This window comes from Mastomys coucha, unplaced genomic scaffold (genome assembly GCF_008632895.1).
Source record: "Mastomys coucha isolate ucsf_1 unplaced genomic scaffold, UCSF_Mcou_1 pScaffold5, whole genome shotgun sequence".
Classification (NCBI taxonomy): Eukaryota; Metazoa; Chordata; class Mammalia; order Rodentia; family Muridae; genus Mastomys; species Mastomys coucha.
In genome coordinates this window covers 24,129,018-24,139,005 of record NW_022196911.1, presented here as the reverse complement: position 1 = coordinate 24,139,005, position 9,988 = coordinate 24,129,018, and the positions used below count along the sequence as shown (strand labels likewise).

General features: G+C 51.3%; 3 protein-coding genes and 1 non-coding gene across 5 annotated transcripts in view; 2 read left to right on the top strand and 2 right to left on the bottom strand.

Annotated features, from left to right (window-relative positions):
• Positions 1-1,034, top strand: part of E4f1 (E4F transcription factor 1) — an 11,346-nt gene extending 10,312 nt beyond the window's left edge. Inside the window, exons 11-14 of the mRNA XM_031352029.1 lie at positions 4-67; positions 153-295; positions 366-428; positions 505-1,034. Of these exons, the coding sequence (XP_031207889.1) occupies positions 4-67; positions 153-295; positions 366-428; positions 505-861 (627 nt within the window). The 3' untranslated portion in view covers positions 862-1,034. The remainder of the gene's footprint in view (positions 1-3; positions 68-152; positions 296-365; positions 429-504) is intronic.
• Positions 1,035-1,150: 116 nt separating this feature from the next.
• Positions 1,151-4,737, top strand: Dnase1l2 (deoxyribonuclease 1 like 2). 2 transcript variants are annotated; one of them, XM_031353766.1, is made up of 8 exons: positions 1,151-1,820; positions 2,024-2,182; positions 2,332-2,420; positions 2,509-2,592; positions 2,674-2,774; positions 2,855-2,967; positions 3,080-3,331; positions 3,661-4,737. In XM_031353766.1, the coding sequence occupies exons 2-8, from the start codon at positions 2,039-2,041 to the stop codon at positions 3,712-3,714; spliced, it is 837 nt and encodes a 278-aa protein (XP_031209626.1). In that variant the 5' UTR covers positions 1,151-1,820; positions 2,024-2,038; the 3' UTR covers positions 3,715-4,737. The 2 variants fall into 2 exon arrangements, with proteins under 2 accessions (XP_031209626.1, XP_031209627.1); XM_031353767.1 differs by having other exon boundaries at positions 1,151-2,182.
• A 668-nt stretch (positions 4,738-5,405) lies between these two features.
• The window catches only part of Eci1 (enoyl-CoA delta isomerase 1), a 12,050-nt gene continuing 7,467 nt past the window's right edge, over positions 5,406-9,988 (bottom strand). The window contains exons 4-7 of the mRNA XM_031353765.1: positions 8,264-8,410; positions 7,226-7,347; positions 6,957-7,135; positions 5,406-5,628 (exon numbers count right to left, since the gene is read on the bottom strand). Coding sequence (XP_031209625.1) covers positions 5,462-5,628; positions 6,957-7,135; positions 7,226-7,347; positions 8,264-8,410 — 615 coding nt within the window. The 3' untranslated portion in view covers positions 5,406-5,461. The remainder of the gene's footprint in view (positions 5,629-6,956; positions 7,136-7,225; positions 7,348-8,263; positions 8,411-9,988) is intronic.
• On the bottom strand, positions 6,039-6,145 carry LOC116079336. The gene has a single exon (XR_004113908.1). It is a non-coding gene; the product is annotated as a U6 spliceosomal RNA (small nuclear RNA).

Here is a 9,988-nt window from a genome sequence, read left to right as displayed (position 1 = left end):
AAGTGCTACAAGTGTGGCCGTGGCTTTGCAGAGCATGGTACACTCAACCGGCACCTGCGCACTAAAGGTTTGGGCCACATGTGGCAGGAGAGGGTGAGGGGGTGAGGGTTGGGTCAACTGGCTCAGACTGAGTTGGACATCCCTGTTGGCAGGGGGCTGCCTGCTGGAAGTGGAGGAGTTGCTGGTGTCTGAGGAGAGCCCCTCTGCGGCTGCCACTGTGCTTGCAGAAGACCCCCACACCGTGCTGGTGGAGTTCTCATCAGTGGTAGCTGATACCCAAGAGTATATTATTGAGGTAGGTATAAAGCTGGTGGGGCAGGTTTGGATTCGGGATAGCCCATGATGACCTCCAGTCAACTGTCCAGGCTACTGCAGATGACACAGAGACCAGTGAAGCCACCGAGATCATTGAGGGCACCCAGACAGAGGTGAGGGTCTGGATGAGGGATGGGAGGATCATCAGGCTGCTGAGCAGCCCCTCGGGCTGAACCACGGTCTCTGCAGGTGGACAGTCACATCATGAAGGTGGTACAGCAGATCGTGCACCAGGCTGGTGCTGGGCACCAGATCATCGTGCAGAATGTCACCATGGACCAGGAGGCAGCCCTGGGCTCAGAGGCAGCTGCTGCGGACACGATCACCATTGCCACTCCTGAGAGTCTTACTGAGCAGGTGGCCATGACGCTGGCTTCAGCAATCAGTGAGGGTACTGTGCTCACCGCCCGGGCAGGTTCAAACAGTACTGAACAGGCCACTGTGACAATGGTGTCATCAGAGGACATAGAGATCCTTGAGCATGGAGGAGAGCTAGTCATTGCTTCACCAGAGGGCCAAATTGAGGTGCAGACAGTCATCGTATAGTTGGAGGGTCTCTGCTCTGGAAGAACAAGGACCTTGAGTATCTGCCAGTACCTGCCTGGTCAGCAGACATCCAAGTTCAGACAGCCAAAGGAGAGAGAGAGTGAAGAGTAAACATGCAGTTTTGGAGTTTTTTGTTCGTTTGTTTTCTGCTTTACAATAAAACATAAAAAACCTCCAGTTTGTTGTGTTGGGGTAGAGGCAGCCTCTGGGGCTGGCACGACTGCTTTCATAGGTACCCTCTGGACACATTTGCCTGCTCGGGCCACCTCTAGCCACACACTTGGCTTCCAGCCCTGGTGGCACCTCAAGGCGCGTGGGTGTCTCTGGCATGTTGACAAGACAGCCTCCTACCCTACCTAGCTGGATCTGTGACTCCAGTTTTCACAGACCTGCTAGGGTGTGAGGTGTTCCTTCTCAGCCTCCAAATCTGGGACTGCCAGGGGTTATGGGGTTGGTCTAGAGACCTTGGGTCAGCCTGAGTGGCTGATGCTTTCCTCTGTGATGGGCCGGTGTTGGAGAAGCAGCAGGAGATGACAGAGCAGGCTAGGGCTAGTCTTTCTTGATTTCTCAGCCTGTTTCCCTGAGGGAATACAGCTCAAGGAAGAATGAGAAGTTGGCCGTGGGCATGGCTGTCCCTTTCATTATAGTGTTGAGGTGGCTAGGGGCTTTTGCCCTGATTCTCAGTTAATGGAAATGGCTTAGCACATGCTCCATCCCTTGCCCTCTTGGGTCTCTGGAATGGGAGCCAGTTCTGGAATCCACTCCATGGAAGAGGTGGTTCCCATCGTAGCCCAGCCCCTTCCTGGTCCAGGGCCTCAAATACCTGAGTGCTTTGAAGTCAGAGCTATTGCAGGTCTAAGACTGAGTTCATCCTGAGCCACCTTAGGACCACAGTCTGGACTGAATCATACTGACTTCGGGACCTTTGAGTGTTTGACACCATTTTATTCACAGGCCAGGTAAGTCCAAGGTGTTTGGCTGGGTCGGAGGCTGCATGGGAATAGAATCTTTCCAATCTTGGAACATCACTGCCCCCGTACACACTGGAGAAATATGGGAGTGTGTGGGATGCAGGCCAAATCTGGGTGCCAGATTTAGTTGGTTACAGACATGCTATGACCTGGTATGGGTTGGTGTTACTCTGGGACATTCCTGTCTCCAGGTTTTCTGTTTTGCCATGGGTTGGCCCTGGGCCCCTCTGACAGCAGTTTGGGCACTGGGGATCATGGGGGCCACAGCGCTGCGCATTGGAGCCTTCAATGTTCAGAGCTTTGGAGACAACAAGGTGTCAGATCCAGCCTGTGGCAGTGTCATAGCACAGGTGAGGCCCAGTGGGGTGAGGATGGGCTGGGGACAGTGGAGGGTGAGTGGAAGAGGGAGGGCTTGGGAAGTGGGAATAGATGGGGACCAGGAGCTAGGCTCTGGGCAATTAGGCTATTGGGACGGTGCATCCGTGGGTTCTTCCTCCAGATCCTGGCTGGCTATGACATCGCCCTGGTGCAAGAGGTGCGAGACTCAGACCTAAGTGCAGTGTCCTTGCTCATGGAGCAAATTAACAGGTGTGGCAGGGCTGGGCACCACAACCCCAGCCAAGATTATAAGCTTGGTTCGGTGCCTTGACCCAGGGACTGGCGTATCTCTCCACAGAGTGTCCAAGCACGAGTACAGCTTTGTGAGCAGCAAGCCACTTGGACGTGACCACTACAAGGAGATGTATCTGTTTGTCTATAGGTGAGAGGCGGGCTGCAGGGAGGGGACACGGGGGGGTAGAGGTGGTCAGCTCCACAAACACCTGTTCTCTGCTGCTCCCAGGAAAGATGCAGTGTCAGTGGTGAACACGTACCAGTATCCAGACCCAGAGGACACTTTTAGTCGGGAGCCTTTTGTGGTCAAGTTCTTAGTTCCTAGCTGTGGTGAGTTGATACTGCCCCTCTCCCAGACAGACCTTCCTCTTCCAGGCTCTCCTTGACCCTCACATCCCCATCTTCCACAGCCGCCAAGGAGCTAGTGCTGGTCCCCCTCCATGCAGCGCCACACCAGGCAGTGGCAGAGATTGACGCGCTCTACGATGTGTACCTTGATGTGATCGACAAGTGGAACACCGATGTAGGCAACCCCTCCCCTTGTCCCCCAACTCGAGTCCCAGACCACCACAAGTGTTCTCAGAGATCTGGACCACTGAACACCGCTAAGATGTACCTGCTGTGCTTGCCCACAGGACATGCTGTTTCTGGGTGACTTTAATGCTGATTGCAAGTATGTGAAGGCGCATGACTGGCCATCAATCCGCCTCCGCAGCAGTGAGGTGTTTAAGTGGCTCATCCCAGACAGTGCGGACACCACAGTGGGCAACTCAGACTGTGCCTATGACCGGATTGTAGTGAGTGGCGCCCATCTGCGCAGGAGCCTGAAGCCCCATTCAGCCTCAGTTCACAACTTTCAGGAGGAGTTTGACCTAGATCAGACCCAGGTGAGTGTGGGCAGGGCTCCAGCAGACACACTAGCCAGCCCCTCAGGAGAGGGCTCACAGAACTGCTCACTTGCTGGAGTTTACACTGGTGCTTGCTCTAGCAAAAGCAGTTATAGCCAAGGATCCTTAGAGTGCCAAGCCCCCAGGAAGGGACTGTTGGCACATTTCTGTTCTCTGCCACATGGAGGCAGTATGAGGCCCAAGGGTGGCTACCAGGCCTTCACTGCCTCCTTGGTGGTGGTGGTGTGTGTTGGGGGGAACGGAGAACACGCTGCCCCGCTGCCCTGCTGCCCCGCTGCCCCGCTGAGACTCTCCCTCTCTCCTTCCAGGCTCTTGCCATCAGTGACCACTTTCCTGTGGAAGTGACTATCAAGCCTCACTGACAGCCAAGGCCTCAGGATATTCCACCTGCAGACAAGGAATGGCACCACAGTGAATCATTCAGGGGGGCAGGCTGCCCACCCACTGAAGATAGATACAGGGTAGTACCAGCTGGTGTGGACAGTGGCTAGGAACACAGTACAGGATTCCTTAGAGCTCCCATCTCCTCATCTGCAAGGTGAACTAACATCACCTACCTCATGGGGCTGCTGTGAGGAGAACCCAGGAAAGGCACCTGAACAGTGCTGAGCACATAGCTGCATGCTTAATAAACAAGCCGCTCTCTGCCAGGACTACCCACAGGTCAGACGGGACCTCTGTGCTTTCTGAAACCTCTCTTCATGCCCAGTAGGTCCATTTTCCTTGTTCTCAGGGAAGTGGATGGCTTAGCTTGTTCACTTCCCAGCCTGGAGAACACTGGCTCCTCCACACCATGCCAGCTCCCTGTCCTTATTTGCTTTGTGCAAACTTTGAAAGATTGCATGAACTATCATCACCCAGTGGCAGCTCAGGTGGAAATGTCTTTCTGGACCCTGCTGGATTTGAGAGCAGGCCCTGATCATCCTGTCCCCAGGGATCCTAAGGCTTTGTGCTGAGGCAGAGTCTGCACTCTCATGCAGCACTGCCGGAGGCAACAGAGGCTACACCTACCCCATGAGTGAGCTCTTCTGGCACCTTCTGAAAAGGAACCTACAGCAAAGGCAACTGCTTGGCACTAAGTCCTGCCCAGCCTGCACTCTGCTCGGGTTGAGCCATTCAGAGGTGCCTTATGGAGTATCTTCCTTAGCATCTTGGGCTGGGCAAGGCCTTGGGAGGACAGAGATTTTATGCTCAGATGGGCCATCACTTTAGGAGCAGAAAATAGCTCTGTAGACACAAGGCTGTCATAAGGCTTCTGGTTGTTAAAATTTGTCATCTGTGTGTGTGTGTGTGTGTGTGTGCTACTATGGAGGCCCAAGGTCAATAAAACCTTTTTAGGGAGATTGGAGAAAAGGCATGAATTACATGGGGAAGAAACCTTGCAATGGATTAGAGAAGTTTTGTCGTTTGTTTTGGCATTTCTGGGAACTGAATCAAGGATTTAGTGCAAACCTATCTAGATTTTGCAAGATGTAATATAAGATTCAGGACTTTAGCACTGAATGTGCAGCACTGGGCTGGGGCAGGAAGGTGCTTGCAGGTGCAGCCATGGGCCCCAGGCTTAGAGGAACAGCGTCTCTGAGACAAGGTGTCTCACTGGCACTCAGTAGCTGGCTGGCCAGAGCCCCAGGAATCTGCCTGTTTCTGTCTCCCCAGCACTGGGATTGAGTGCATCCACCATGCCTTGCTTTGTTTCAAGCTGTTATGATAGCATGCTAAGTACTGTACTGACAGACATACACCCACCTAGCTAACGGGACTGTTATAATAGACACCCCCCACACACAGTGTATATGGGTGTTTTGCATGTATATGCACCACATGCTACATATGAAGTGCCCTTGGAGCCAGAGGGGGCATTGGATCCCCTGGAACTGCAGGGTTATGAGCCACCATGTGGGTGCTGGGATTTGAACCTGTGTCTTCTACAACAGCAGCTAGTGCTCTTAACCACTGAGCCACCTCTCTATTCCTGGAACAGGACATTTTAAGGTTAGGAACACAGAGCTAAGAGAGTTTTTAAGTTGAAAAATACCTTGTTTATAATCTTTGGGATCAGTGGGTCCCTAGAAGGCACATGGAACTAAACACCTGTGTGACAGCTGTAGGTTAGCCCTTCTTTTGCTTGAGCTTTTCCAAGTATATGCTCAGGGACTTCTGGATGGATTCTCTGGAGATGAAACTGGCAAAATTCTGTATGTCAGCCTCGCGCTGCTTGATCAGGTTGTCTGCTGTGGCCTTGCGCATCATGTTTTTTGTCAGCTGCCGAGAATGGTCTGAAAAAAATGGGGTTACTTATGAAGAGTGTGTGGGGTCACTCCCAGCTCCTCTGCACTTCTTCAAGTACTGAAATATGGACTGTCCTAGAGAGTTCAGAAAGTCAGAGAGAAAGCATTTGGGCAGCTGAGGTGGGCTAGGGAGTCCAGGGTCAGCCTGAAACACATATCAATATCCTGTCTAAACAAGCCAACAGAAATAAAGGGTAGCAGCAGACAGAATACTGCAAGTGCATTTTTATTGCTATTGATGAGACAGTCTCTCTGTGGCTCAGGGTGGTCTTAGATGTGTAGCACTTCTCTCTTAGTCCCCTGAGTGTTAGGATTACAGGCACTGCCACTATGCCTGCCTGGCTCTTAAAATTTGCTTTGTTTTATGTCATTTTTGTTGTTGTTGTTTTGTTTTGTTTTTAAATATGGAATGCTTCATGAATTTGTATGTCCTCCTTGTGCAGGGGCCATGCTAATCTTCTCTGTATCATTCCAGTTTTTGTATATGTGCTGCCGAAGTGAGTACTTATGTCATTTTTTTAGGGCTTGGCATACAAGTCATTGGTAGAGCACATGCATGGGGCCCCGAGTTCCATCTCCAGCCCCACAAATAACTGCTATGTCCTTTTGTTGAATTCTGTTGACCACATTTTCCAAATCAGTAAATGTGTGCTAGAGCATGGAGGGACTAGCATCTGGTTCCCCAAGAGGAGAGGGTTCCAAGGAGGCCCACCTGCACACTTTGTAATTTGGGACATCTATGACATTAAAAGTTCAGTGTCAGCCAGGCGGTGGTGGTGCACACCTTTAATCCCAGCACTTGGGAGGCAGAGGCAGTGGATTTCTGAGTTTGAGGCCAGCCTGGTGTACAAAGTGAGTTCCAGGACAGCCAGGGCTACACAGAGAAACCCTGTTTCGAAAAACCAAAAAATAAACTGGTGGCATGAGCCTGTATTCCAACACTGGAGAGGTTCCAAATCTGAAGACACGGGGTAAGTAGGTTGTCTCAGGAAAACCTTAGCTACACAGTAAGACCCTGTCTCAAAAAACTCAAAACACCAAAACATCTTGGTGTCCTTGCAGTGTCACTGGAGGCAGCTGTGTGGTCAGCTGTGTTCTGATGGCTTCTCTCTTCTGTAAGAGCCTCAGTCAACAGCAGTCTCCTGACCTGTAAAGCTCACCCTGCGCCACAGCATCACAGAAAGAGAGCAAGAACACGGCTGTCCCAGATCCCAACTCGGGAGGAGGACTTTTGGTTTCACCAGGGTGGGTCACCAGAATGAGAAAGGGCTTCCCTTAACCATCTGCCCCAAAGCTGCACACTGCTTGCTCCTTACCTGGAATAGCCAACCACTTGGCCATCACTGAGCGAGCCTTGCTGTGGACCTGATCCTCAGGTACCACCTCGTCCACCAAACCCACCTTGAGGGCTTCTGCTGGTGGGAAGAGCATCCCTAGCTGAAGGGCATGCTCTGCTGCTCGGTGCCCGATGGTGTTCACATAGTTGTCTTTTAACCTGCAGTGAAGACATCCTTTACCTCTGAGCTATGAGGGGATGTCCCACCAGGATGCAAATATAAAGGGTGGGTGCAGCCCCTTGTATTACCAGAAGGGGGCAACAATGCCCAGCAGGCTCTCATTCAATCCTATAGTATACTTGGGGTTGTCAGCCATAATCCTGTAGTCACAGGTGAGAGCTATGAGGCAGCCTCCAGCGGGAGAGGCTCCCTGCAGAGAGAAGAGAGTCGGTTAGGAGGTCTTCCACTTTCCAGTAATATTCCTGAGGCAGGGCAGAGGGTGAGGAAGAGCTCTTGGCATGGCACTGCCATCTGGGCCAGGTATGTAAACTGTGACTGGCACTTCAGGGATCAGAGCTGGGGTCTTAAGAGGCTCAAAGGCTTTGGCATAAGACTCTTTAGCGTTTGGGGGGCCAAAAATTTACTTTTAGAACAGCAAGTTGCTTCTCCTTTTGTAGCTTTTACCTGATGCTAAGACAGACCTCTAAGGCTGCAGAGCTGTATGACCAGGATGCCTGGGAACCCCAAAATGGCAGTGTCCTCCTTGTGTGACCCTGATGCCCCATACTGAGATGAGTCATCAGTGTCTTCTCCAGGCCCTTCCCTTCTCTAAGACCTAACTTTCTCTCTTCAATCCTTCCCTTCAGCTCCCATGGCTCTGATCCTTAGAGCCATACCCACTTAGAGAACTCTAGGGTTTTTCTTCTTTTCTTGGCTGTTGTTATTTTATCCTATTTTTTATTTTTTGGGTTTGTTTTCAAGACTGGGTTTCTCCGTGTATCTTTGACTGTCTGTCCTGGAACTCGCTTTGTAGACCAGGCTACCTCTGCTGTCCGAGTGCTGGAACTCAAGGTGTGCATCACCCCCACCTGGCAAGAAGTCTACTTTTTGAAGTTGAGCCCCAACCCTTTCTCTACTGCTCAACCTTCCCAAGGTCAGAGAGAATTTCACTTCCTATGTGTAGATCTGCTTAGGCTCATGTCAGCTATCCAGGCTTTGGTCCCCACCCAGTGGCCTTTTCTCTGCTATGTCTGTCTGGCCCAGGAAGATCAAAGTGAGTATCCCCTGCTCCTGGGTAGGCCCCTGGGAACTGTGGGTGTGTGTGTATATGGGGGAGGGGCACTCACATTGATGGCAGAAATTAAGGTCAAGTTGGACAAGTAGAGCCTGAGCCACAGCTCCTGCACGGCCTTCCAGAACTCAGCGAGGTGGGCTGGCTTCCGGCCATACATCTCTAGCAAGTCCAGGCCAGCTGAGAAGATCCCCGGGCGTTCCTGCAGGGAGAAGCCGGGGTGGGGTGATGTTGGGGTGGGCTGATGTTTGGCTGGTAAGATGGTGCTTTCAAGGAGTCCAGAACTGAGGGGGTCAAGGACATAGCCTGGAATGACTGCTTCCTGGAATGTGTCCTTTCCTAACTTCAAGCTGGAACAGTGCATACTGCTCAGAGACACACAGGTACCAAGCTGCTTGACACCAGGGCACCACTGTGCTCAGTTCTGTCATCCCTCAGGTTTAGGGGCACAGGTTCTGATCTTACTCCCAAGGTCGAGCAGGGGCAGAAGAAAGATCTGGAACAATATAGCAACACACCTAGGCCCTCAGTTGGATGTTTTAGGTCTGACGGCTACCTGAGCAGGTATGGAGAACACAGCTGGAGGAAGCGCCAGTGGTTACAGGAAAGTGGGAAGGACATAGCCATCTGTCAGGATCAGCACCAAATCCTGGGAAATGGCTCGGGAGCTTCCAAGGTTAAAACCCCAACTGGGATCGCCCCTGTATGTGGTTTCTTAGCCAGGGCTTAGTTCATGGGTAGGAGATTTGTTAAAGGGCGGTGCCTGTGCAGCAGCTAGATGCTGCTTTATTTGCTTGCACCTTTTGTCAGGTGAGGGAGTGGACAGACAGACATATACCCTCTATGACTCTGGAGTCAACAGTGTAGCTGAGTCCATTTTTCTTGGGCATGAACTGACACACAATACTTGTAGGCTGATCTCAGTGTTTTCATGAAATGCATCCCCTTTCTGTAAGGTAAAAATCTCAACTGCGCTAATTCATAAGCCCCTGCTCCACCAACATCCTGCCTCTCTGCCCGGCTGTCCTAGAATTCATTCTGTAGACCAGGCTGGCCTCAAACTCGGAGATCGCCTGCCTCTGTCTCCCTGGGATTAAAGGTGCACCACCACTATGCATGACCGATTCAGATGCTTCTAATGAGACTGGGTACAATGGACCTGTGGGTCACCTCCACTGTGGGTAAAGGATGGCAGAAGGGACAGGGCTGACAGGACAATGGCCACATGAAGTAACAACAGGTACAAAAAAAAAATTGGTCTTAGTGGCAAATGTCTGTAATCTTAGCACTTGGAAGGTAGCAGCAGATTTAGGTTTTATTTTATTATTATTTTTTATTTTGTTTTTTCCAGACAGGGTTTCTCTGTGTAGCCCTGGCTGTCCTGGAACTCACTCTGTAGACCAGGCTGGCCTTGAACTTAGAAATCCACCTCCTTCTGCCTCCCAAGCTCTGGGATTAAAGGCATGTGCCACTACTGCCCAGCTTATTTTTAATTTTTTATTTATGTGTATGAGTGTTTTGTCTGCATGTGCCTGGTGCCTGCAGAAGCCAGAAGATAGTGTTGGATCCCGTGGGAATGGAGAGGGAGTTCTAGATGGTTGTGAGTCACCTGTGGGTTCTGGGAAGTGAACCCAGGCCCTCTTCTAGAGCAGCCAGTGCTCTAAGCACTGAGCCACCTCTCCAGGCCCCCAGAGGCAGATTTCATGAAAAAAGCACTACAGGTTACGCCGATAGATTTGAAGGGTTCTTAGTCTTCTTCTTCTTTTTTTTTTTTTTTTTT